The sequence below is a fragment of the Suricata suricatta genome, chromosome 9 (genome assembly GCF_006229205.1).
Source record: "Suricata suricatta isolate VVHF042 chromosome 9, meerkat_22Aug2017_6uvM2_HiC, whole genome shotgun sequence".
Lineage (NCBI taxonomy): Eukaryota > Metazoa > Chordata > Mammalia > Carnivora > Herpestidae > Suricata > Suricata suricatta.
The window spans coordinates 89,134,582-89,161,329 of record NC_043708.1 but is presented as its reverse complement, the minus strand read 5'-3'; the positions used below and the strand labels follow the sequence as shown (position 1 = coordinate 89,161,329).

Genomic DNA, 26,748 nt, shown 5'->3' with positions numbered 1-26,748 from the left:
ATCCTGTGTGACTTAATTGATGATTGAAACACATTAATTAATCAGAGATTATCATGGAGCCTAAATGCATATACTTATGGATTCTATTCTTCAGGATGCCAAGGATTTGGCTTTAACTGTGAAAAAATGACTTTGGAGGAGCTGTTGGTATGAAGAAGGCAGGCAGGTTGAGTCAGGCAGTGTGACTTACAGTTGATAAACGAGGAAACGGAGGCTCTAGTCACAAAAGCTTGTAAGTGGGGAAAGCCAGGTCTCCTTGTCTTCAATAATGCCCATGCCATTTCCACCATACCCTGTTGTTCAGGCTTGTACTCGATCAGTCCTTCAGTACATTTAAATGTTCCCCCTGTAGGTTTGGAACTTGTGCATTTTCTCTTCTTCTCACCTCTATAGTCAAATAAAAGCTGTGCTCACAGGCAGCTTGCCTATCCTTAGTTTATAGGCCAAAAGCCATTTTCTTTCCATTTGAGATAGCTCTGAAATTGGTTATTTTAGCAGTGTCAAAGGTAAACAAACCAAGCTGGATACTAGTTAAAGTGGTAAGGACAAATTCTAATCAGTAACATACTATTACAATAGGGGAAAGAGTCCAAGATAAACTGAACTCAACTTTGATTTATACAGAGGTGACTGGGCGTTTTAAAGGGAGAATGAGGTGTAGCGAAGGAGGCAAGCAGGGACTTGGTAGAGTCAGGGAACTGAAAAATGACAAAAGGCAAGAAAACAGCATTGGTTCATGTGAAATGGATCTGGGCTTGCTAACTGGTATATATCGAAGTTAGACTCCTACTCTTGCACAGAGGCTGGGAGACAGAGGCCAATCTTCAGCTGTTGGATGGAACAGACAGTAAACACTTTTGGCAGCCTTGATTTTTCACAGCAGGCACTTTAAGGGGGGCAGTGTCATCCTAGGATTGTGGCCTTGAACTGTTAGAAACTATGTTAGTGTTTGTTCAAGTCTTTATAGGCCAAGGTCGATAAGACAGCTTGGAGGAACCTGGCTAGCGTTTGGTCAAGGAGATAGTCTTTGTGAAGAGCACAACTTTTCATGTTGACATTTCCTCTCAGTGATCTTTCTAGTCAGCTTCCCTTGAAGGTCTGACCTGACTTCCTAAATAGGGGCTTGGAAAACTCTTCATGCTAGTGCTCAGCTCACCTCTTGGCCTGTAGCAGGCACCCACTAAATGACTGTCAAGTGGAATGTGCAAATGAACAACACATTAACAAATCACCTGTTAGGTAGGTTACTGTACTTGGTTAATCTTATCCATTTTTATAGTGATTCTCATTAGCTTCCATTTCAGGTGCTGACATTTCCTAGTGTTATCCCCAAATTATTTAGGTGCCCATAGCCTCCTATCTATGCACTGAACTACATTTCCAAGCAATACGTTTAAAATCAGAGACCCTTTGAATGATTTACATGGATATCAGCTTATGTTTTTAAAAAATATCCATTTATACTTGATTTGTGCAGATATGTCTACAGCCACAATTTGTGACCTCTTTAAAAGAGAAAAATTAGTGTTTAAAATGGATGATCTGCCATGGGCTTATTTTTATGCACACACATTCGAACTCAGGTATTGAGGATATTGTACTGGTGTCTTTATCCTTCAGAGTGGACCCGTGGTTCCTGGCCAGAATCACAGAGATTTGGGGAAGTGGGAAGCTCTCAGGCTGGGAGAGAGAGTGTCTGCGTTTCTAACTGCAAAGTCTAAAATGTGCCTGAAAGGTGGTCAGGCTCTGGTTACAGGCACATTAATGTTCTGGCTGACCTCTCATCTGTGAACATGCCCTTTGACATAATCTCGCTTACCACCAGATCCAATGTAACACTATCACAAGTGACACAATTGCACAATGTGATACTCAAAAACAAAAGTCATGATCTCTCCCATCACTTGGGTTCACTTCTTGCTGGGAGATCAATACAATGGAGGCAGAGATACTTAGAATACTGTAAACATTCTTAAGTGCTAACCCACAAGCAACAATGTCCTAAATTATTGGCAAAATTCACAAAGACACAGGGGTATCCAGAGTTTTCCTGAGGGCGTCCTCAAGTCCCTTATACATATCAAGCACTCAGAAAAGGTTATCATTGGGCGTAATGAGTGGAGGCAGGGATTCCAGTCATGACTCTTCTTGGTAGTTACTTGAAAGAACAAAGAGTCTTAAAAAATACTTCTAGTACTGTGTGGAGAGGTGAGAGCAGCAACCTCTCTTGTCATCTACCATTAAGGATCCCTAGATATGTTTTCTTGGGGCCTTATGGGGATTAAATTGGAGAATTGGGGCTCCTTGCCAGCTCCTAGTCATCTGAAGGTGTCCTCTGGGAAGGAAACTCCATTTCTTTTAGGGAGGCAGGAGTGAAGTTGAATTATACTTCCTGGACATGGACTTAGTGACCATGGCATTCCTGTTTCCTAGGACAAGCTCTAGTAAGCAACATGTTGTCTTGATCACTGCTATTGAGGACCTACTCCTGGAACTGTCTATAGCTAACACATGCAGAGGTTAAGCAGTTCTGTTCAGGAAGGGAGCCAGCTGAGTGGAAGAAGAAAGAGCCTGTCTGAAGGAGCTTCTCAAAGTTCCCAAACCCTACTGCATCACGTCAGAGGGGCCAGGGTCTTTAACTAAACAGGCTGTTGACAGGAGATTGGGTGTGGAGTGAAAGTAGCTCAGGTTTGAGGAGCATCTGGGATTTACCTGGTCCACATATCCATTTTGCTGGGTGCATGGAAGTCTTATAAAATTTGAGGCTTCACACATTTAAAAAATTGGGAGATTCACATGAATATCTGGCTTTCTGTTTTCTAAATAATCAGATCTTGGAAGTACTTAAGTTGTATTCCTACATGGCAACTATCAGCCAACTGAAGCTAAGTAGTGCTTGCATGTTTGCCACATTCATTTGTGACCTGTTTCTCTTGTCCACATTATTTGTGCGATTCCTGAAGACACTCAAGTGTACAAGCCTTGATGGAGTTAAAAAATATCTACCGACACCTTCTATATATAGAATTCTAATGCTGTTGACGTAGGCTCCTTCAAAAACTATAGTTGGCATTCTCACCTGCTGGACAATGCAGTTTGTAGGCAGTGGCCCAGATAGGAGTTGGCCTCACGCTGGAGCTGGATCTCCACTGCATTGTTCATTGGTGACCCATCCCCCTCACTTTTCAATTTCTTGTCATTTTTTACCTAGGATGCCATTATCATTATGAGTAGGACACCTATGAAAAGATGCCAATGAGGCTGTTAGGCTTAGGGTTTGCTTTAGAGTAAAGTCAGGAAAGAGACACTGCCATCTCATATGTTGGAGTTCATCTATTTTATTACATATTTTAAAAAATAATGCACCCTCTAACAAGCTTAGTCTGAAAATACAAACAGTAGGTGCAAATTGGAAAACAATTATCTCTAGATATTGTTGCGTGTGATGGTTCAGGTGTAATTTAAAAATGTCTTCCATTATTGGAATGCATAAAAAATGGCATGTCACAATCTTCAATCAAATTAAGGTTGGATTATATCAAGTGACTGTGCTAGGTCTTTTCAATTTCTTTCTGGAAATAGGAGTTATCCTCCTGGGATTACTCAGAGTTTCAGAGTTTTATCATTTATGGCATTGTAAATATCCTCAGTCATAGGCACATACATTTCTGCTTTGTCATCCAAGAAATATAAGGCATCTTTGATGACTGCAGGATTAAAGCCCTCCTCCACGAGGGTCACTTTGCGGTGTTTAAAAGTTCCAGTGATCTCAATGGTGTCCTGGAAAACATCAAACAATCCACACAGTTGCAGTGTTTTGTGAACAGATTTGGGTTCAAGGCAAGGGGTAGAGGGCGGGGCATCTGGCTCCTGAGAGAGGTGTGGAAGCTAGTTCAATACTGCCTGTTTACAGAAGCTCCACTAGGGGGCCCTTTGTGGAGGTAGGTTTTCATTCCTCTGAGGCTTTAAGGTCACCTGTGGGGTGTGGAGGGGCTGTGGAGGGTGAAAGGCAGCACAGGGCAGGGGCTGGGTGGCTTGGTCAGTTAAGTGTCCAACTCTTGATTTCAGCTCTGATCATCCTCTCATGGTTCATGAGTTTGAGCCCTGCATCAGGCTTTGCTCTGCCAGCATGGAGCCTGCTTGCGGTTCTTTCTCTCTGCCCCTCCCCTGCAGAGCAGTCTGTTGCTTAGTGAGCTTCAGGTTTTACTAAAATATCCTGACTTAGGGTGGGGTAGGGCTAGGGATCATCTACACACAGACCACTCTATTTTCTCAGCCTGTTTGTCCACTAGACTGAAGCCTTTTTCCTTTAATTGATAGGCGGTGGAGGATCTGAGGGTATTTCAATTTTCATATGTCTCCACCATCTCATTATAAATGTCAGGGCTTTATGAACATCAACAGAAATAACATACAACTTCCACAATAGCTGATAACCTAACATTTCTTTGTTTCTTTCTTTTTCTTTAATTTTGAGAGAGAGACTGAGTGTGAGTGTGGGACAGGCAGAGAGACAGGGAGACACAGAATTCGAAGCAGGCTCCAGGCTCTTAGCTGTCAGCACAGAGCCCAATGTGGGGCTCGAACCCACAAACCGTGAGATCATGACCCGAGCCGAAGTCGAACGCTCAACCGACTGAGCCACCCAGTGGCCCCAACCTAACATTTCTTTTCTCAAGTCTTCAGCTACAGAATCACAGAGTTCACAGTCCAAAAGTGAGAGTGTTAAGCTAACCAGTGGGTTAATGTCTATGAAAGAAAAACACACAGTGGTGATAGTTAAGCATTTGATAGCTCCAACTGTCTAATAATTCCCACTTAAATTTCACACTTAGAAAGGTGGAGAGCTTCAGTGGAGTTTTCCATCCTTTAAAACTGGAAATATTTTAAGCGTCTGTCATACTTCATCAAACATAGACTTTGTGAGTCATTTGCTAATCCTGCTGGTCTGTCATTTTAGGGAAAAGGGGATTAGGATTTGGTTTCTGCTGGCTCTATTTTATGATATTTCTGCTTCCTTGTTGAGCTTCCTGGCAAAGGTAGAGAAAATCTGGCCACTATGGTGACCATGGTAGAAGGGAGATGTTCCCTAAGAGACAGCAGTCTCCAAGAGAGAGGATAATTGAACTCAACAACAAGCCTCACCTGTATTCTTAGAAACCGGGGCCTTGCATAACTGGGCAGGTAGTCAACAACATGGTTAAAGAGTTTCTTTCCGTCAAACTCATGGTTTTCCTTCATTTTGATCGAGGCCATGCCAATTCGACCCTCATGACCTAGAAATACAGAGAAAAAATTAGATGTGTTGTACTATTTATGATGTTTTCCTAGTTCAAAGTGGGCTGAGAACATTGACATGGGTTTCTTTTGGATAGTTGGAGTATGATATATGTTGAAATTATCCTAAAGTGCATATAACAACAACAGCAAAAGCTATATACTGATTAAATCTTTATGAGATGCCAGACCCTTATTAAGTGTGTTTTATGGACTATCTCATTTAACTCTTTTTTTTTTTAATATTTTATTTATTTTTGATACAGAGAGAGACAGAGCCTGAGAGGGGAAGGGGCAGAGAGAGAAGGAGACACAGAACAGGAAGCAGGCTCCAGGCTCTGAGCTAGCTGTCAGCACAGAGCCTGACGCGGGGCTCGAACCCACGAATGTGAGATCTGACCTGAGCCGAAGTTGGAGGCTTAACCGACTAAACCACCCAGGTGCCCCTCATTTAACTCTTAAAACAGCCTTCTGAAGAGGTACAAATGTGATTGCCATCTTACAGATGAAAAAACTGAGGCTTAAAAATCCATACAGTACGAGACTTGTTCAAGTTCAGACAACAAACAGGCAGAATCAGAAACCAGACTAAGACAATCAACCATCATCTTTCTCAGCAGCCTAAATGTAAACACCAGAGTGGAAAACCAGCCCTACTGGTGGCTAAGGGAAGTGTTTTTCTTTTTGTTTCTTTGTTTTTGTGACTCCAGTGAAAAGTCCTTGTTCCACTAGCATGAACAACTGGGTTCGGGTTGTTCTTTAGGGAGTAGTGTTAGGTCTGTTGTGCATCCAGACACAAATATCACCTTTGAGACTGTCTGCATTTCAGAGAAGCTGTGAGTCAGGATGGCGATGGGAGGTGCAAGGGTGAGCGGCTGTGCTCCTGTGCCGTTGATGAGCTTTGTTCCCCAAGGCTGTGTCTCTATGGAGACCACGGATCCAGCAGTGCCTAGCTCCCCATCAGGCAGCAAGGTAAGTGGGGAGGAGTTAAGCACAATGACTATACTGTTTTCTTGTAAAGACAGTGGTAATAAGGTATTAATACACCTTTTGCCTGACCCAGCAGACCGGGTTGGAACTGAGATCCACTGAGATCCACTTCACTCAACTACCGAGCTGTAATCAGAGAGGGGAAGGAGCCGCTTTGTGCCCTTTGTCACCTGGGTCCCAGCTTTCGAAACCTCTCCCATGGTGATTGTGTGTTTACCTGTGGCTCCAAAGAAGGCAGGAAACAAGAGGAAACATTAAAAGAAAGGAAATGTATGCCTATACAATTTGCCTTGTGTCTGAAGGAGGAAAGCAGCGCACAGGACCCTCTTTCTCTAGGGGTCCCTTGTAGCTTGCTCAAAAGCAACCGTCTCAGAAATCTCAAATGTCTTCAATAAGCTTCTTTTCGAATCAAGGCAGAAGCTTATGCAACAGAAATCTTTAGCACTGACTGGCTCCTTGTCTCTTGCTCTGACAGAGACAGTGCCCAACTGAGAGACGAATGGGCCTATTAAGTCTCAGGTCTCTGCCCCAGCTCCCAGAGGTTGGTTTAGGGCTAGTTCAGCTCTAGGGGCCAGGTTTCAGTGTACAACTGTTTTGACCAGAGTTTCTCTAGAGCTGACCTGTCCAGTATGGTAGCCATTGGTTTCATTTGGCTCTCAAAATTAATTCTAATAACATAAAATAAAAAAATTCAGTTCCTCAGTTTTACTAGCCACATTTTCAGTCCTTAATAGCCATGTGATGGTTATTGGCTACCATACTGGACAGTGCAGATATAAAACATTTACATCATTGCAGAAAGTTCTGTTGAGAACAAAATGTTGAGGGTAGTTGTGAAGTTCTGGAGACATCTAATAGAAGTCAGCTGGGCTTACACTTTGGTGTACCTTCCTGGTCCAAAGCTGAGATCTGTAAAGGCCTTGCTGAGCCCTTTGGTACTGAAATTCACCCTGGTAGATTGCCTTCTTCTTGATAGACCTGCCACATTTCTGGGCTGCCATAGGCTGGCTGTGTGCCTGGCCGGCCAGCCAGTGGCCGGCATGGCATCGAGAATCACAGAATCTGAAAGCTGAAAGACACTTCTCAGTTTATCTTTAATCTTTAATCTTTCTTCTTCTTCTTCTTCTTTTTTTTTTCCATTTTATTGATTTGAGAGAGAGGCAAGCAGGGGAGGGGCAGAGGGAGAGAGAGTGAATCTCAAGCAGGCTCCATACTCAGTGCAGACCCTGATTTGGGGCTCCATCCCATGACCCTGAGGTCATGAGCTGAGCCAAAATCAAGAGTTGGATGCTCAACTGACTGAGCCACCCAGAGGCCTTATCTCTAATCTTTCAATGCTGCAACAATTCTTGGATTCTCAGGATCTCGAGTGGACATCAGGTCTTTTTACACACCCTAGCTGGTGGGCTATTCCCCACTTCAGAAGACAGCCTTCTCTCTGGTTAGTGGAGACATCTCAGGCTAAAATTCATTTCTTGGTCATTTCAATCCTTCGGCTCTCTGCTCGCTGGGCATTACAAGTACACCTGCTCTGTGTTCTACCTGACAGCCATCCAACCATGTGAAAACCATTAATTTCTTCTTTTTGTTCTAGATCAGTGACTCCCAAACCTTACTAGGTCTTAGAGTCCCTTGGGGACTAAAAGAAGCCATGAAGTGTCTGAGTCCCAAACCCCAAGGTTCTGATCCATTAGAGCTAGGCTTTAGAAAGTCTCCCAGATTGAATCACTGTATTCTACACCTGAGACTCATATTTCACTGCAGGTTAACTAGTTTGAATTTCAATAACTTAAAAAAGAATGAGAGTTTCCCAGATAATTCTGATGATTGGCCAGACGAGGCTTCAGAGCTTCTCAGAATTTAGTATTTAAAAAAATTTTTGGTAACACACACATAACCTAAAATCCATCATCTTAACCATTTTAAAGTGCCCAATTCAATGGTATTTGGTACATTCACAATGTTGGGCAACTATCACTAGTATCTAGTTCTAGAACATTTTCATCACCTTCAAATCAGACTTCATTGTTTTTAAGAATAACTGAGGGGCTTGTTAAAACACGGCTCCCTCGGTCCCACCCCAGAGATTCTGATTCAGTAGGTCTGGGGTTGGCCTGAGAAATTATGTTGTTTCCCAAGCCGCTCAGTGGTGCTGGGCCAGGGACCCCACTCTGAAAAGCACTGGACTCTATCCTCCCAATCCATTCCCCAGATCCTCTCACCTTTGCATACATAGTCTTTTGTGTTGTTACCAAAACTCAGCATTTAGAGGTGCACACAACACGTCAGGTGGGGCCTGTGGGAGCCCAGCTCAGCGTGAGGGTGGATAGCCGTGCCGTGGGCCCTCGTGTTAACTCAGCCCATGTTCCAACATGAACAGCATGTTGCACCCCTCACACTCTGTGACCTGAGAGGTGGCTGCACTCATGTCACTGCCATAGGGCTGGAGAGGAACAGGCAAGACAAAGTCTCCAATATTCTTAAAAAAAAAAATAATAAAAGACAGCACAGGGTTGCGTGAAACCACCAGAGCTCAGGAAAGAGAGACTCTTGGATTTCTATTTTGGATATAGGTGAGAATGCCAACTACTGAGTTCCGGGGGAATACTGCTATCCAAGGCACCTCAGAGTCGGACAGTGACATGGAGGTTTTAATCCTCTCTCATCTATATAATTAAAATGATTTCTTCTCATGACAGCACTTACGTATGTATCTGGTAGATATGTGTTTAGTATTTATGCAATTGAAGGGAATAAATTCTCTTAACAATCTCAGCTGCAGGGCTGATACTACCCCTAATTTTGGTGATTTGCCCAAAGTCAAACCGCCCCGCATACTGGAGCCAAGGACCTGAAGTCAGAGGCCGATCTGCAGATGAAGGCTTGGTGACACCACTCTGTGTGATGATTCTGAAACTCACTGGGGTGGGTTGGGGTCCAGGGCGTATTTTAGAAAAAGTCTGGACAAAGGCAGCTCCTTTTCAGTTTTTTCTCCTCGAAACTATACTTGCTGTTGCTTGTGATTCTCAGTTTCAAGGCCAAAATACCACTTCCCAGCTATCAGGCCTGACGCATCGTTTCCCGAGGCGTGCCGAGTGCCGCATGGGGCCCTGCATCTTGCAGAGATCTGGCTTGCCTGAGAGCGAAGCGCAGCTGGGGAGCTGAGCCGCAGAGAAAGGCGGAGTTCAGATGCGCTGACGTGGCTGGTTTATGACGGAATATAAAGCAGACAGTAGCCCCGTCCTCCCAGGTGGCTGGAGGAGGTTGGTTCTCCAGCTGGCAGGCAGAAGGGATGACAAACTTTGCCCTGGGGTTAAAATGATGCTCAGTTACTGTATGGGTTTCGGCATAGACTTATTGTGCGTACCTGGGACAAACACTCCATAAACGTTTACTTCCTGGACGAAATCAACCAGTCCTACGATATCAGCGACTTCAGTGGTGGCCACATTTTCCCCTTTCCAGCTGGAAGAAAAGGCAAGGTTAGCGGAGGTTACTGGGGGTCCCCGGCCCACACTGCCATGGCAAAGCATGCGTCTCCTCTAGGCCCCTGTAAGGTGTCTGCATTTGTTTTTCCATCTCTGCTCCCAAGTCCCCCTGAACTTAGTCATGGGAGAGGTATCCTGCTTGAGAAACAAAATACAAAGGCATAGACAGAGGCATTTAAATAATCAAATGTGGAATTCCAATCTCACCACATGAAACATGATACAAAGAATGATGTTGTTCTAACGTTGAAATACAGGTTTGGCCTAAGAAAGGTACTGGAAAACAGATCTCCATGACTTTTTGTTGTGTTTAGGTCTCTCACTTTTCTCACTCACTGACTCTGACTGGTGTCATACCTGCACTTCAGGGTCTCAAGGAAATGGGAAAGCTTTGAGTGGCAAATAAAATACCATGCTTTATTTGGAGGGAGATTATAACCTCAGTGCTCAACCTACACTTGTCCACTTAATAAAACGTTAAAATTTGTCTACATTTAAAAATTCTTTAGATCTCCTGAAAGTATCTTTTCAGTAACATGAAGGTTGCATAAAATCATGGTATGGGTCCTGAGTCATGGAATACTCTAGAGATGGAAGGAACCCTCTGGATCATTGGGACCTTCATTTCCTGGGTGAAAAAGGTGACCTGCCTTGACAGCAGAGCCGGCCAGGAGGAGGGTGAGCCTAGGAGCCCAGTTCTCCTCATTCATGTTCTTGCTCTTCCTACTACAGGCAGACAACTTTCATCCCTTCCTCATTCATTTATGCAAAAGCAAACGTGTGTGTCAGGCACTGTGCTAGGTGCTGGGGACTGAGCCAGCAGACACAAGGCCTGGCCTCGGGGAGCTTGCCCAGGAAGGAAGCTGATTAACCCAAAGTGTCATGAGATTGGAAGGCTGTGCTGTTGTTGGGAGTTAGTTTCATAATCTTATTGTAATGACTTTTAAATTTCACGCTGCTGACTTGGGTCTCTGTGGAAAACTGCATGGTTAGGGTTGGAGAGTGGGAGGAGGTGACAAGTAGATTTCAGAACCCCTCACTTCCTCTTCAGCTAGATCAGCTCCACATTAGCTTGCATTTGATTTTATCTGAAGAAAAGCCCCAAGACTGGAAACAGTATGAAAAACCTCTGGCTCTCCTAGGGTTGACTGCTGATGGCTGAGGATAAATGAGAGAAACTAGAGGTGCTGCTAGTTAGGCTCCAAAAGCCAGGCATGTGTTTTCTGCCTATTTCTCATCTGGTGTTGCTCAACCCAATTATCTGTGCATTGCAGAGTGACACTGCCTGTGTTTTGCTCCTTATTTTCTGGGACTACAGAAGTTTGGATGGCCATGCCAAAGAGATAGAGGGAAATGGAGCACTGTAGCCAAAGTGGAATGCAATGCCAACTTAGGAATAAGGCAAACTGTGCGTGTGTTTGTTTTTGTCTCAATAATTCAAAGAAACCAACCGGAAAGTATCTCCAACTCTGTCATGAAAGTAGATGAAATTCTCATGGTCAATCATTAAGAGATCTCCACTATTGAAATAGAGGTCTCCTTTCTTAAAGACATCTCTCAGTTTTTTCTTCTCTGTCTGAGTACTTCCTCCAGCATAGCCACTAAAGGGTGTATATTGTGTGATTCTGCAAATAAGGAGTCCAACTTCACCTAAGACAGAAGAAAGTAAATTGTTATTTTATGTGCTAGCAATAGGCAAATTTTATTATTAACATCCTCATAATTCTATTACCATACACTCAAAATGGACATCTTAAAACATGGCCCTTAAATCTACAAATATAATTAAAAGAATTTTTTTTAATGTTTATATGTTTTTGAAAGAGAGACAGAGAGACAAAGCATGAGCAGGGGAGGAATAGAGAGAGAGGGAGACACAGAATCTGAAGCAGGCTCCAGGCTCTGAGCTGTCAGCACAGAGCCCGATGTGGGGCTTGAACCCACAAACTGTGAGATCATGGGCCGAAGTCAGACACTTAACTGACTGAGCCATCCAGGCACCCCCAAATATAATTTTTTAACCTTACAGAGGCTGGCACTAAACCTGTCTTCAACAATGAAAAAATTAAAGATTTTCTTTGTAATTACAATACTCTCAGAAAATGTAGTGCAATGTTATTCAAGTTGCATTTTCAGTTACCCCTCTTTTTTTTTTTTTAAAGTAGGCTCCACACTCAGTGTGGAATTCACGACCCTGAGATCAAGACCTGAACTGAGATCGAGTCGGATTCTTAACTGACTGAGCCTCCCAGGTACCCTTTCAGTTACCTTCATTATAAACATTTAAAAAGCCGATAAAACATTGATTTCGTTTTCTATGTACAGTAGCAAAATTTACATGCTGATCATTTCAATAATTTGCATATATTAGTGGGAATTAGTTTTTGAACTTACGAATGGAAGATATTTTCTCCTTTACCTCAACCTTCAATTTTCCACAACCTAAGACCACTCACAGCTGAAATATCCCCATCATGCCATCTTAATTTTATAGCATTTCCAAGACATAAACTTATAAAATTCTCTTTCAATCTGTTTTAATTGAAAATCTATGACTAGAGGCATAGATTTTTCAAATTCTAGATCTTGAACTTTTAATATATTTGTTTGTAAAGTTAATCTTAAATTCTCTGAAAAGCAACTGTGTTCAAAAGAACTTTTATCCCACTTTACAGAAAATATGTATATCCCTTATCTAACCCTAAGTCCTGCCAATGGACATTGCCCCAGTTATTAAATTAACCTTGGATTGCTTCTCGGCCTTTTGGCTAAGATCAAGTGTAGTATCTGTTCTTATCAGTTTAAAATTAAATTAACCTTGGGCTGAAATTAGCATATAAGGTTTTTTCCAAACTATTCCCAGATTTTAAAATTTGTAATAGGGCAACTGGGTGGCTCAATTGGTTAAGTGTCCGACTCTTGATTTCAGCTTAGGTCATGATCCCAGGGTCATGAGATTGAGCCCTATGTCATGGGATTGAGTCCCACGTCAGGCTCCACGCTGACAGGGCAGAGCCTGTTTGGGATTCTCTCTCTTCCTCTCTCTCTGCCCTCTTCTCCTTGCATTCCCCCCCACCCCCCAATAAATAAGTAAACTTAAAATAAAGATAAAAACAATGAATAAGGGGTTTTGAAACATGTAGGGTATGTCTGAATTCAGATATATGGTAGAATGGAAGCGACAGAGGTCATGAGAATTTTCAATTAGCAACTTTGCTTTTTTCATTCCTTAATAGAAATGTTAAAAAATGCCCAGCTTTGGAGCAAAATAGCATAATGATAAGAAGTGGTGAATGCTAAAGAACAAAAACCAGAGAAACCACAGTATGAATCAACCAAACAAAACAACTGTTGCCATATACTCCACTGGCAACAAGCCAGCTGCAGGAAGTGCACTTTCCATGCATGCACACGTGTACATCCATATACATCCTATACATACATATAGACACCGTACACACAAGGTTCACCATCCCATGTGGCCACACACTTGTCATCCTAAAAATGCTAGTATTTTACTGAATAATGATTTACACACAGGATTGGACAAATGCACAGTAGCCTAAACTTGAAGGCAAAGACCTTGCAAAGCTAACTATAGCTTTGCAGCCATGATTATATATCCCTTTCGTCAAAACACTTACCTCATATTCAAGAAGTTAAACTAGGTTTCAATGTATAATTTTGTTACATGTAGTGGTAAATTAGTACCTTTTGGAATTTCTGTAACTATTTCTGAGGGTACTTAAATAAACCTCTTTTATTACATCACTCTAAAAAGTTTCACAATGTATTCATTTTAGCAATGATATGCTAGTTCTTAACAGTCACTTGATCAAGTTAAGAAAAGGCACAGGTCAGCTGAACAAAAATCTACTGTACCTTTGGGAACTCGGATGCAATACCCATTTCCATCTCGGACAGGTTCATCTTTCTCCACATCATATTTAATCAGCTCATAAGATATGACTTTCTAGGAAATTAAAACATCATTTTAAATACAAATTCTTACACATTTTTCCTTTTTATTGTGGTACAGTATACATGAAGTACAAAAAGTACACCGTCTTTAGTGTCCAGTTTGATAAAATTACATATGGACACATCCATGTAACTACCACCCAGACCAAGAAATAAAACATTTCCCGTACTGTAAAAAATTTCCCCTTGTCCCCTTTCTTTCAAGATAACCACTATTCTTTCCCCTTTCTTTCCATAACCACTATTCTGACTTATTGCCATCCATTAGCATTAAAATTTTTTTTAATGTTTATTGATTTTTAAGAGAAAAAAGACAGAGAATGAGCAGGGGAGGGGCAGAGAGAGAAGGGGACACAGAATCTGAAGCAGGTTCCAGGCTCTGAGCTGTCAGCACAGAGTCAGACGTGGGGCTTGAACTCATGAACTGCAAGATCATGACCTGAGCTCAAGTCAGATGCTTAACCGACTGAGCCATCCAGACACCCCACCATCAATTAGTCTTACACTTGGAATGAATGAAATAAGAAATGAAATATATGCCTTTGTGCTGCTGCTTTCATTGTAATAATATCTGTTACTCATCTAGCCATGCTAATGCTTTTTTCAGTGGTTTGTTTTTTATTGCCATGGCATTTTCCTTGCAGGAATAGCCACAATTGATCTATTCTTATGTTAACTGGCATCTGGACTGTTTCTAGTTTTAGACTAATAAAAATGATGCTGTTATGAATACTCTCAACATATGGGTTTTGGTGAACATATCACAATGGATTTTAAAAATCCTATATGCCACTGTTAGATGATTCATGTTTCTACCTGTTTTCCAATATATTTAAAGTTCAATGGTATAATTATTTCATGCTTATGGCTAGAAAACTATTAAAACTCTATTATATTTCACTATACATGCTTCACATATTTCAATGGCATAAGGATTTAAATGTATATAGTTCAGTGAGAGTAATCAGTATATTATTTTCTTTACTAATATTCTCTATTCATTTCTGTACTAAATATGACAGGATTTAGATGTAATGATTAGCCATGATTACTGTGTCCATTTCAAATTTTATATTTAATAGTAGCAAATGACCATTACAGGCAGGTAGCATTCATAGTCAACAAATGGAGAGCATGTTTATCTACAAGGGTATAAAAAATTGGGGGCTGATACCCAACGCTTCTTTCCCCATCACTTGCAGGGACATCTTCCTCCCTTTCTATTTCAGTTAAAAATTATCTTCTTGTTTTTGTTTTGTTTTGCTTTTATTTTTTTAGAGAGAGAGAGAGAGAGAGAGAGAGTACAAGCCAGGGAGAGGGGCAGAGGGAGAGAGAGAGAAAACCTTAAGCAGGCTCCATCTTGATCGTGGAGCCTGAGGTGGGGCTCAATCCCATGTCCCTGGGATCATGACCTGAGCCAAAATCAAGAGCAGGGTGCTCAACCAACTGAGATACCTGGGCACCCCTCTTCTTGTTTAAAGCATAAAAACTGACAATAAAACATGGCAATCTATGTATGAGGAGCAAGGAACTAGTAATACATGGCACTGACTTCTAAAGCCTTCAGGTTTGGTTTAAAACAAAAGTTTCCATGTAACTCATCTTCTTGAGGGTCAATAGTAATAACATAGATATCTTGCACTATGTCTCAACTCAGCATTCTGCCCTTTCTTTTTCTGAACTGCATTAGACCTGGGTCTCCAACGTCCAGGCTTGGTAGAGGTAGAACTGAAGCTAACTGGAAAAGACTGACCCTATTAGCAGCGGTTCCAGTGGGGAGTAGGAAATTGATTCATCACAGAAAATCTACTGCAGTGCTGCCCAGTAGATTTTCTGTGATGATGAAACTGTTCTACATCTGTACTGCTCAACATGGTAGTCACTAAACACATGTGGCTTCTGAGCACTTGAAACACAGCTAGTGTACATGAAGAGCCAAATTAAAAATTTTATTTACACAGTTTAAATTTAAATGGCCACACACAGCTAGTGGCTTCCGCACTGTATGGAACAGATGCCGGCAGCAGTGGAGGGACCTGTGTGGCCTAGGTGTGGCTGTCAATGTCAGGATTGAGAATACCTTGTGAGAAGGCCTGGATGTGAGGAATGGGATGATAATAATCACTACAGCTAATAAGTATTCAAGGCTTTATATGACAGGCATTGGGCCATATGCTCTAAGGAATTTTTCAGAAGTTATTTAATTTAATTTCTTTCAATAACCATTTTCCCTTATTCTAAATATTGAGTCTGGGCCAGGCACTAGCTCTACATTTTCTCTTTTTTATTTCTATTTTACAAACAATGAAGTTGAGACCTATGGAGCATAAGTTACATCCTCAAGTTCATTCAGTTAGTACACAAGGTGCTGAAATCTTATCTCTCGGGGCAGCTCTCTTACGCACGTGGATTGCTATCCTTTGTACTCTGCCCAACAGCCCTTGGGGACACACATTGCCTGGGAGCTCTGCCCTGTCTGTTCACGGCTGGCCGGGCAGGAAGCGCTGCCAGAGGCGTGATGACAACAGTGACCGCTCAGTGTGTGGAGGCTCAGCATTTGCTGACTATTGCTGGAATTCTGAAAAAATAGGGGTCACCTGGAAGACTGCTCAAATGCAAAAAAAAAAAAAAAAAAGAAAAGTGATTGTCTTGAGACCCTAGGCCAGAAGTGACTGTGAGGGAAGAGAGACTGCCATGTAAGCTGGCTTACACAGAAGAGAGATTTTCTGGTGGAGTTTGCAGGCAAATACAAATGTTCACAAGACCTAGAACTGGAGGACCTTCCAGTCCTCTCGAAGGTCTACATAGGGGTTCCTAACCCTGGCTTTTGAAAAACACTGATGCCTGTGCCCTGTCTCAGAGCAGCTGAAGCCAAAGTTCAGGGAGTGACACCTGCATACATATGAAGCTCCCCAGGTGACTGTGATTTCACAGTGTGTGGTAAACTTATGGAACTGGCAACCTTCTGGAGTTCGGTCACATACATATACAAATGGCATCAGGAAGACTTCACGTTAGTTGCAGATAACAAAGGTATAATAGGTTGTTATTAAGAGAAAGTAAGATTTTTAGAGATGCCTGGGTGGCTCAGTCAGTTAAGTGTCCAGCTCTTGACTTCGGCTCATGTCATGATCTCATGATTTCATGAGTTTAAGCGCCATATTGGGCTCTGCTTGCAGGGCAGAGCATGCTTGGGATTCTCTCTTTCCCTCTCTCTATGTCCCGCTCATGCTGTCTCTGTCTCTCTCAAAATAAGTAAATGAATTAAAAAAAGTCTCTGCATTCTGAAAACTGGCTACATATACTCTCATATTTTAGTGTACTTACTTTCTGTAGGTAGTTGACTCTCCCAATAGCACCAATTTTTCTTGTATAATTCATAAAGCCAATATTGCCTTCAGTGGAAGCATAGAACTCATAAATGCAAATGTCCCCAAATCTCCTGATGAATTCTCTCCACACATCTCCTCGCAAGCCATTTCCCATCGCCATTCTCACTTTATGGACACGATCATTTGGTTTCTGTAGGTAGGAGGAGGAGAGACCCAGTTGAAACTTCTCTGGAGCCCGTACTTATACACTAAGGATTGTCTTTATGTTTCTACATAATTATGTTGGTTAGGAAGTCACCTTCATGCACACCTTTTCTGTTACTCACACACATAACACTTCCTCTCTGTCAACACGTGCAGTTTAAGCCACCAGCTATAACTCTGATTTAATAACCAAAAGAATTGGCTTTTCCCATTTTGATTTTTAAGAGGCAAGGGAGATAATTTGATAGAACTAAGTACTGCCAACAGTTAACCCATCCAATCTGAAGCTGGAACAGTGTGCTGATTGTTTACTTGATGGGGCTGGTGAATCTCAGTGAATTGCCAGAAAGGGGCAAAGATCTGTCAAAGACGGACACTCTGACACAACAATGTTCTCTTGATGAGGAAGAAGAAAACCAGGAACACAGTGCAAGAAGAGAGGGAATGGCTTTCCACAGAGTCATTGATGTTGGGGCCTCAGGGGACTAGAGAGAAGACTCTTGATCAGGTCCTCATTTCACAGATAGACCTAGAGGCCACAAAACCAGGTAGAGCTGAACCAAGACAATGAGACTGTCCCAGTGGGGTTGGGAAGGGGAAGAGAGAGAGGAAGCTGGCTCCCAGTCGCCTCAGGTGGCCTGGGAGGGATATGCTTTGCTATAAATACAAATCACAAAGGAAAAGTTGTTTTGAGCATAAGGAACTGAAAGGAGAGCTTCTGTCTACAAGTGGTGGAGTTAGGACCAGGCGGCTTTCTGTGTAACTGCAATCATTTATGAGGCCCCTACGCATATGTCCAAACAAACCCAGAGTAACTTAAATGATATTTTATATTAATAAGGTGATTTATTGATCTCCTCCAGGAAATCACAGTCTGGTGGCAGAGCAAGGTAAATAAGTATAATTTTAACTGGCAAACTCTGTAACTCTACGTCCTTTAACAGAAAACAGAATGGAATGGGTAAGAGTGCTTGGTAACTAGCCTTTTCCCCTCTCACATCAAGTGTTAATTTCTTTGACCAGACTGTGATTTGCTTACAAGAGCAAAAGTTCTGAAAAGCATTTCCTATATTACTTCCTATTCTGTGAAATCACTGTGAAGTTATTTTGGAGTAGAGTTCCTCTTTGAAAAAGAACTGTTGGAATAGAGAGGCTGTTGGTTCTCTGATAAGGGGGAAGGCATTGGATGTGGCAATTCAAAACCAAACCAAAACAAACCTTGGCTTGATTTTCATGCATAAGGAGTCAATAGGTCAGGAGAGTAGTGCATATGCATTTCATTTCTGAGTGGCTCCTTGGTCAAAAGGCCTGACCTCTTTCAGAAGTCCTGACCAGAGAGGTGGATAGATCCTGGTCACTGGTAAAAACTGGGCCTCTCGTGTGGCCTTTCTGAGGGGGAAATGCGTGGAGACTGGGGTCTCATGCCAGTAGCAGTTCCTAACGAGGGTGTTCAGGAGAGTTACCTGAGAAGACTTTTGAATCTGCGTGAATCTTAGACATTATGACTGAGTGGGAACCTACTGTCTTGTATCAGCTCCCTAGGTCACTGAGTCTATAGATCTTTCTCAATTTATGATGACATTACATCCCAATTAACTCACCATCCATTAAAACACTATAAGTCAAAAATGCTTTTAATTCACCTACGTACCAAACATTATAGCTTAACCTAGCATGCCTTAAATGTGTTCAGAACACGTACGTCATCCTACAGTTGGGCAAAATCGTCTAACACCAAGCCTGTTTTATAATATGGTGTTGAATATCTCACGTAATTGATTGGATACTGTGAGAAACAGAACAGTTGTTCATCCTCATGATCGTGTGGCTGCCTGGGGGCTGTGGCTCACTGCGCTGCCCAGCGCCACCACAGAGTACTGTACCATATATTGCTAGAAGGAAAAGATCAAAATTCAAAACTCAAGGTATGGCTTCTGCTGAGTGTAGATCACTTTCACACCATTGTAAAGCCAAAAAATCATAGGTCAAACCGTCGTAAGTTGGGTACCATCTCTATTCCCTTCTGTAATCACCAAGTACCTCTAAGTAGGGAGACCATGCGTCTAGTTTGTCAGGGCCAACCCTGGTTTCTGCTGTTGTCCTCATGTGCTTATCAATTACACTCTTTCACTCTCAAGTATCCCCATCTGGATGGCAGATTGCAGGGTCACCCTTCCAGAAGTCACTATTCCCAGGAAGGATTGTCAGCTTTTCAGAGACCACCCTCACCCCCCATAGCACTGCCCCTCATTGCCCCTCCAGGAAGAAAATATCATAAAATATTTGAAGAATACTGACTTTGGCTTAAAAATAATCTCCAGACTTGGGGCTTACCTGCTCCCAGGCCTGTGGGAGAAGCTCCAAACTAGCATTCCAATGTGTAAACCCAAGACCTTACAAATCCATATGCAGCCATAATCATCCTCTTAGTTCACTTCCTTTCCCAATGGGTGGTGAATATCTGTCTCCCCCACTTGGACTGTGAACTCCTCTGAGGCCAAATATATCCCTAAATCAGCTGCAGTGCCTGCACCTGTGTTTTGCCTACAATGCAATAAAAGAAGGAATAGCCGGGGCGCCTGGGTGGCTCAGTCGGTTAAGCCTCCGACTTTGGCTCAGGTTAGATCTCATGTTCGTGGGTTCGAGCCCCGCGTCAGGCTCTGTGCTGATAGCCTGCTCAGAGCCTGGAGCCTGCTTCTGGTTCTGTGTCTCCTTCTCTCTCTGCCCCTCCCCCTCTCATGCTCAGTCTCTCTCTGTATCAAAAATAAATAAAACATTAAAAAATTAAAAAAAAATAAATGTTTATAAAAAAGAAGGAATAGCCTCCACCAGGAAGCCCTCAAGTCCCCTCTCCAACAGTTAGTGGCTGGGACATCAGCACAAAGGCAGGGCCTGGGGCACAGGAGAGTTGCAGGTGCTTGGGGTGCATGGGAAGCAGGCCAGCCTCACAGGTGCAGCTGTCACTGCAGGTGGCAGTCAGCGGGGCTCAGAGTCACAATACCAACAGCTCAGTTTTCATCATGACCTGAAGGATCTTATTACACCGGCAGAAGGGATTAAGGCTGTGAGCTGGAGGTGTTTGCACACAAACGGGGAGGCCCTGGAGCCTTCTGAGGTGTCTGGTTCTCACCTAAGTTTTGCTCACCACCGGTTGAGCGTACAGGGGGTGACTTGAGCCTTCCCTTCCCACGGGAGAAGCAGTGTTTCCTCATCTCCAAAGTCACTCCTCAAAGGAGCTGTATTTTAGGTCAAGGGTCACCAGCTCGATTTTTCTTTAACAAGGATCAAACCTTCCACCTCAGAGTTGAGGGGTCACATGCAAACACACCCAGGGAACTTGAATCTACACCAGGATTTAATGACCGGAGGGTGAGAGGTCAGGGTGTCCAGAGAGGAATGGAAAGCATCAGGTACACAGAGTAAACAGAAAACGTTTATGGAGGGCTTTACTACTACGTGCCAGGTATTTGACCTTTATTGTCTTCCTCAAGTTTCTATAGAATCCTACCGAAACGTATAGGTAAGAGAAGTATTTGCCTCAATTACAGTTGAGAAAGCAGAGCCTCAAAACGATTAAAATCATTTGCCGGAGATCACACAGGTTAGCACATAGTTGCTCCAAGATTCAAATCCAAATCTATATGACTATAGAGAGAAGTCTTTCCTTTTGTTAAAAAACAAACAAAAAACCCAGTGGCACACACGTAGTTTAACAGTCAAAGTACTGAAAGGCTTTTAAATGGTGAATGCTGTCACCTCACTTACCTGCCTCCATCCTCTGGCTCTGTTCTACCATCTGGAGGCAGACACTTTCCACTCTTGTAGCTGCTTCCTCTTCTCTCCATTTTCTAAATTAAATGTTTATTCTGCTATCTTTTGATTCATGCCTGTTAGACATTATTTATTGATTTTTCTGTTGTTTTAGAGGAAAATGAAGCTGTCATCTTCTCCAGTTTTTCCAATATCACATTTCCGGTAAATCAATATTCAGTGCTCTCATTATTTTGCTCATAGTATACTACTGATGAGCCAAGGACTTTGCGACAATCAAATTCTTGAGTAGATTTTAATTTTCCTAGAACTAGCTGCCCCCTGCCCCTTTGCTTCGTGTTCTTCATTTCGATTCATATGACAGCGTCAAAATACAATGTTCCTTATGGTGAAGTCCGCCAGATGCTAGAATTTTCTTTTTCAAACGCTTACGCTTCCTTTTAGCCTTCTGCTCCAGTCTGGACTGGTTCCTCTCTGGGCCTGGGGACTCCCTTCGCCCCTCTCTCCTGGCTCTGGCTTCTCAGCTCTCCTCTCCCACCTGTTTGTATGGAACACTTTCCCTAGTAGCTTCCTAAAGGAGGGTGGGCAGGAGGTAAATTATTTTGAGACTTTGAATGTCTGAAAATTTTCTTACTTGATTAATAATTTGATTGGATATAGAATTCTAGATAGGCAATACCTTTTACTTATAATTTGAAGGCACTGACCTTCCAGCAAACAGTGTTGCTGTTGCCAAGTCAATGTTACTCTTACAGAATCTTTCCTCTGTCTCTCTCTTTTTTTGGTAGTCATGAGTTTCATCTTGGTGTAGTGTTAACATTTTTAATTCCACTCATTTTATTGAGTACCCAACTGGCTCTTTCAATCTGTCCTTCAAGAAGTTCTGGGAAATTTTCTTTCCTTTTTAATTTTTTTTATCTTAAAAAACTTTCTCTCTTCAGCATTGTTTTTATTTACAAGTAGGCTGACCATTATGATTTTCATTTCACTTTTTAAAAATATTAAAGTTTTATTCCTTTATTTTTTTTATTAAAGGAGAGCTGACATATAATGTCTTATTAGTTTCAGGAGTAGAACAAGGTGATTTGAGGATTCCATACATTCCTCAGTGTTCACCATGGTAAGTGTTCAGTATTATTACATGATTATTGATTATATTTGCTATGCCATAGTTTTTGCCCCTATGACTTTTTTATAGTTTGAATCTCTTACTCTCCTTCACCTGTTTCACCCTTGTCCCTCTCCCTTCTGACAAACACCAGCTCCTCTCTGTATTTAGGATTCTGTTCTGCTTTTTTGTTCATTTTGCTTTTTGGATTTCACACGAGTGGAATCATATGGTATTTGTCGTCTTTGGACTGGCTTATTTCACTTAGCATTATACTCTCTAGGTCCATCCATGTTGTTGCAAATGGCAAGATCTCATTCTTTTGTATAGCTGAGTGATATTCCATTATATGTATATATGTATACATATAATTACCTCACCTTCTGAGGAAAACCTCTGATTCTGCTCTCTTTCCCTCATTTATTTTTCTTCTTTCTTCATATATACACACACACATATGTATATATCATCCTCATCTCTTCTTGAAGTTCTCTTGTATTACTTTTTTGATAATATCCTCCTCTCCATTTTCTCTATTTTATTTTTCTGAGTTTCTATTAATTAGATGTTGGACCTCTTGGATTGATCCTCTATTTTCTTGTCTCCCCTCACATCACGCATGTTATCTTTTCTCCAACTTTCTCTAAGGTTTATCTTCCAAACTTTCTATGAATTGAACAATTTAAATCAGATTTTTATTTTCAGGAGGTTTTATTCATTTCTTTGTTGCATACTATTCTTGTTTTATGGATAGAATATCTCTCCTAACAGCTCTGAGGATATTAATTATGGGTTTTTGGAAGTTTTTTCCTGCTCTTTGGCTTGATGCTGTTTCTTCTATTATTTAGGTGGTATTTCCTATTGGAGGCTCTCCTCAGATGTCTGCTGATCCTTGATGTCTGTTCATGTTCAGAAGTAAGGCACGTGAAGGATATCTGAGCAGCTTTGTGTGCAGAGGCAATGATGATCGCTAAGTGGGCTGCATGGTCCTGTGACAGGTAGTTCGACCTGAGAATTAGACTTCTTTGTTCTCCCACCTACAGGCATAAACTGGCTATGGAGTCCTAGAAGCTGTGCAGGGAAGGGAGCTGGCGGTTTCTCTGGTTAATAAGTAGACATTTACTCAGTCTCTACCTTCAGAACCTCATCCCTGCTGTCCTCCACTGCTCGCATCTCCTCATCCCTGCTGTCCTTGAGTTCACAGCTCTTCTAGGTCTTCTCAAGAGAATAAACCTCCTGTCTCCTACAGAGTGAGAGAGGGGAGCAGAGGTCTGGCTCCTTCTTACACAGATTTTCCAAAATCCTCCTGTTTTCAAGCCTGAAACCAGATCCCATCTCTAGTTGTATTTGGTGCCTCTGATTTCTCATGTTTCAGGAAGTCAGCTTCCTTCTTGTTGGCACTGGCCTGTTTGGTTTCACCTTTCTTACTACTGTGATGTCAGTGACCTTCATCTTTCAGCTCTCTGTACTGTGTAGTTTCCTGCTGCAGTGCCTCTTAGTTTCTAAGAGATGCAGCTTGTATGTCTTTTCCTTGGTCTCCCTGTTTTTGGAAGATTTTCAAGAGGTGGGAAGGCAGAAGGCATTCACCGTCTTAAAAAAAATACAACTCCTGAGTCCATGATCTTGACAACTAACTTCTACACTTCAGCACAGCTCCCTCAGGAGAAAAGAAAGCAGCCACCGACAGGAATGTAAGAAAGGAGGAGGCTCAATTTCTCTGCTTTACCTATAGGACTTTCTCCCTCCAGTGTATGTTCCCACTTATGAACCAAAAGGACTGTCTAAACACACCCTCTCTCCCCAGGACTCTTCCATGGAAGGTCCTTTAGTGGTGCTCGGTCATGCACGTGGGAGGCTCAGCCCTTGCCCCCCGGCCCAGCCGACCAGCCTGGCAGACCACTGCACTACTTGCAGCTCTCGATACACCAGGCCCTTCCTTCCACTCTGCACACACTGCTCCGGGTCACCAGAAGCCCTTCTTTAGAAGTGCATGGTTGGAAAGCATCTCCGCACGCTTCCAAGCTCACCTTCTGAGGTAAACCTTCTCTGATTCTGCTCTCTTTCCCTCATTGGTTTTTCTGCTTTCTCTCACTTCCCCCACCCCCTGCCCCTGGCCTGGCTCCCACAGGTCAACTGGTCACTCTCCACTCTGTGCTGCTGAATACCCTTCCATTCTGTTTTCTGTCTGAAAGGAGGTGATGCAGAGATGGAGATTTTAGGCTGGGAAAGGACCACAGAGGTCACCTAATTCTGGAGGGAAGGCAGATGACACTAGGGAGGTATTAATAGGGGAGTAAGTTGAGTCTATTCAGCGGTCTCAGGGTCCTGGTCTGTTTTATTTCTTTTTCCAAATATCACAACTCCTATGTGTGGACCCTGGAACTCTTTTCTGGTTCCCGTTTCCTTCTCCCCTCTGCTCCTCGCACCCTGGCCACTTGCCTAGCAAGCAGTACCAAGCATTTAGACCCATCCTGCAGCTTCAGTCCCTAACTGGAATAACACTGAGCTTTAGCAGTATCTGTTCTTATACATGTATTTTTCCCTAAATGACATTACATTTTTAGACAACTACATAAACAAAATGGGAGATGACAGTGCACACTGCAGAAAATGAACCAGACTGGACTTTCATTGTAAACAGGTGCTCTGGATGTTAAGCTCCAGATATAACAATGGAAGACAGGTAACATGGTGAAAGCATTTTCAACAATCAATAACGCTGTAAATTCACTAGTCAACAGCTTTGCGACCCAACTCTTATTCAACCTTAGATGAAAGTGATTGACTAGTTTGAATATCTTTTCCTCTTTCTTCCTTCATGCCTGTGGGGCAGAATTTTCACCAATTCCTTTGATGATATGTATGAAGCACTTACTATGAGCTGCACATTCTTAGGTACTGAAGGTAATGATAATAATGGCTACTATTTGTTGATTATTTACTAAGTGCCAGGTACTTTGTTTCCATATACATCATCTCATTTTTGTCATTACAGCCCGCTATGAGGTAGGAATGTACTATCCTCTACCCTGCTGGATGACGGAGAGGTGAAAGAGAGTCGAACTGTCCTGCTCAAATAGTAGAGTTGGGTTTCAGATCTGCCAACTGCAGAGTCCTGGCTCTTAAGCACCACATTATTCCCGTGAGCCAAATCTGAACTCCTGTGCTAAGGGTGGCTGCCGGTATTCCTCCTTAGTCCTCTGCTCTATCAGGGAGCTACTGAATATGGTTAAGACAAGGGACAAGCACAGTGACCTTGACCTCTCTGACGTAGTCTCACATTCTCCTGATGAGCAGTGCCATGTCTATGTAGGAGTGTCACTTGGTTTATCTGCTCAGCTGAGGCAGGGATTGCTTCCCTGATATCTACTGCTTGGGGGGCTGGTGGTGTTAGCCCCTCCAGTGACAGCCTATTCTAGGCAGCTCTAAGAGTGAGAAACTTCCTGATTACTTTGGTCCAGAGCCTTCCACCGAGCGTTCTAGTTTTTATCCACTTTTGTTTGAGAGGTCCTTTTGACACAATCTTTCTTTAAGCTCCCTTTAAATTCACAGAATCTGGGTTTTCTAGTCTGATCTATTTTTTTTAAAAATATGGTTAAATACACATAACACAATTTCCTATCTTACCCAATTAAAAATGTACAGTTTAATGGTACTACATTCATTCATTATGCTGGGCAACCGTCACCCATCCATCACCAGAATGCTTTCATCTTGTAAAACTCAAATACCATACCCATTAAACAATAACTCCCTATTCTCCCCTGCTCCGAGCCCCTGGCAATCCACTTTTTGTCTCTTTGATTTTGACTACTTTAAGTACCTTATATACGTGGAATCATACAGTATTTGCCTTTTTGTGATAGGCTGTTTCACTTAATTCATAATGTCCTCAACATCCATCCATATTGTAGCATACTGCAGAATTTCCTTCCTTTTTAAGGCTGAATAACATTCCATTATATGTACGTACCATATATGGCTTGTCCATTCATCCATTCTTGGACCCTTGGGTTTGCTTCCACATTCTAGTTATTATGAATAATTCTCTTGTAAACATGAACATACAAATAATTCTTTGAGACCTTGCTTTCAGTTCTTTTGGGTATGGGACCCAGAAATGGAATTGGTGGATCATAAAGTAATTTTATTTTGAATGTTTTGAGGAACTGTCATGCTGTTTTCCTAGGGGCTGCACCAGTTACATCCCATCAGCAGTGCACGAGTGTTCTATTTTCTCCACACCCTCATCAATGCTGCTTCTTTACTGTTATTTTTTTTTTTAATATATAGTAGCCATCTTAAAGAGAATGAAGTGGAATTTTACTATAGTTTTGATTTGCATGTCCCTAATAAATAGTGATGTTGAACATTTTTTTCATATGCTTATTGGCCATTGTATGTCTTCTTTGGATAGATGTCTATTCAAGTCCTTTGTCTATATTTGAATCAGGTTCTTTATTTGTTACTGAGGTTTAGGAGCTCTCTATATACTCTGAATATTAATATCCAATAAGATACATTATTTGCAAATATTTTCTGCCATTCTGTATGCTGCCTTTTTACTCTGTTGGTAGTGTCTTCTGAGGCAGAGTTT

General features: G+C 42.2%; 1 protein-coding gene and 1 pseudogene across 1 annotated transcript in view; one reads left to right on the top strand and one right to left on the bottom strand.

Moving 5' to 3' along the window:
* Nucleotides 1-3,318: 3,318 nt before the first annotated feature.
* The window catches only part of SLC27A2 (solute carrier family 27 member 2), a 40,940-nt gene continuing 17,510 nt past the window's right edge, over nucleotides 3,319-26,748 (bottom strand). The window contains exons 5-10 of the mRNA XM_029951668.1: nucleotides 17,064-17,258; nucleotides 13,638-13,728; nucleotides 11,207-11,405; nucleotides 9,635-9,732; nucleotides 5,146-5,276; nucleotides 3,319-3,780 (exon numbers count right to left, since the gene is read on the bottom strand). Of these exons, the coding sequence (XP_029807528.1) occupies nucleotides 3,604-3,780; nucleotides 5,146-5,276; nucleotides 9,635-9,732; nucleotides 11,207-11,405; nucleotides 13,638-13,728; nucleotides 17,064-17,258 (891 nt within the window). The 3' untranslated portion in view covers nucleotides 3,319-3,603. The remainder of the gene's footprint in view (nucleotides 3,781-5,145; nucleotides 5,277-9,634; nucleotides 9,733-11,206; nucleotides 11,406-13,637; nucleotides 13,729-17,063; nucleotides 17,259-26,748) is intronic.
* Nucleotides 12,504-12,677, top strand: LOC115303288 (annotated as a pseudogene).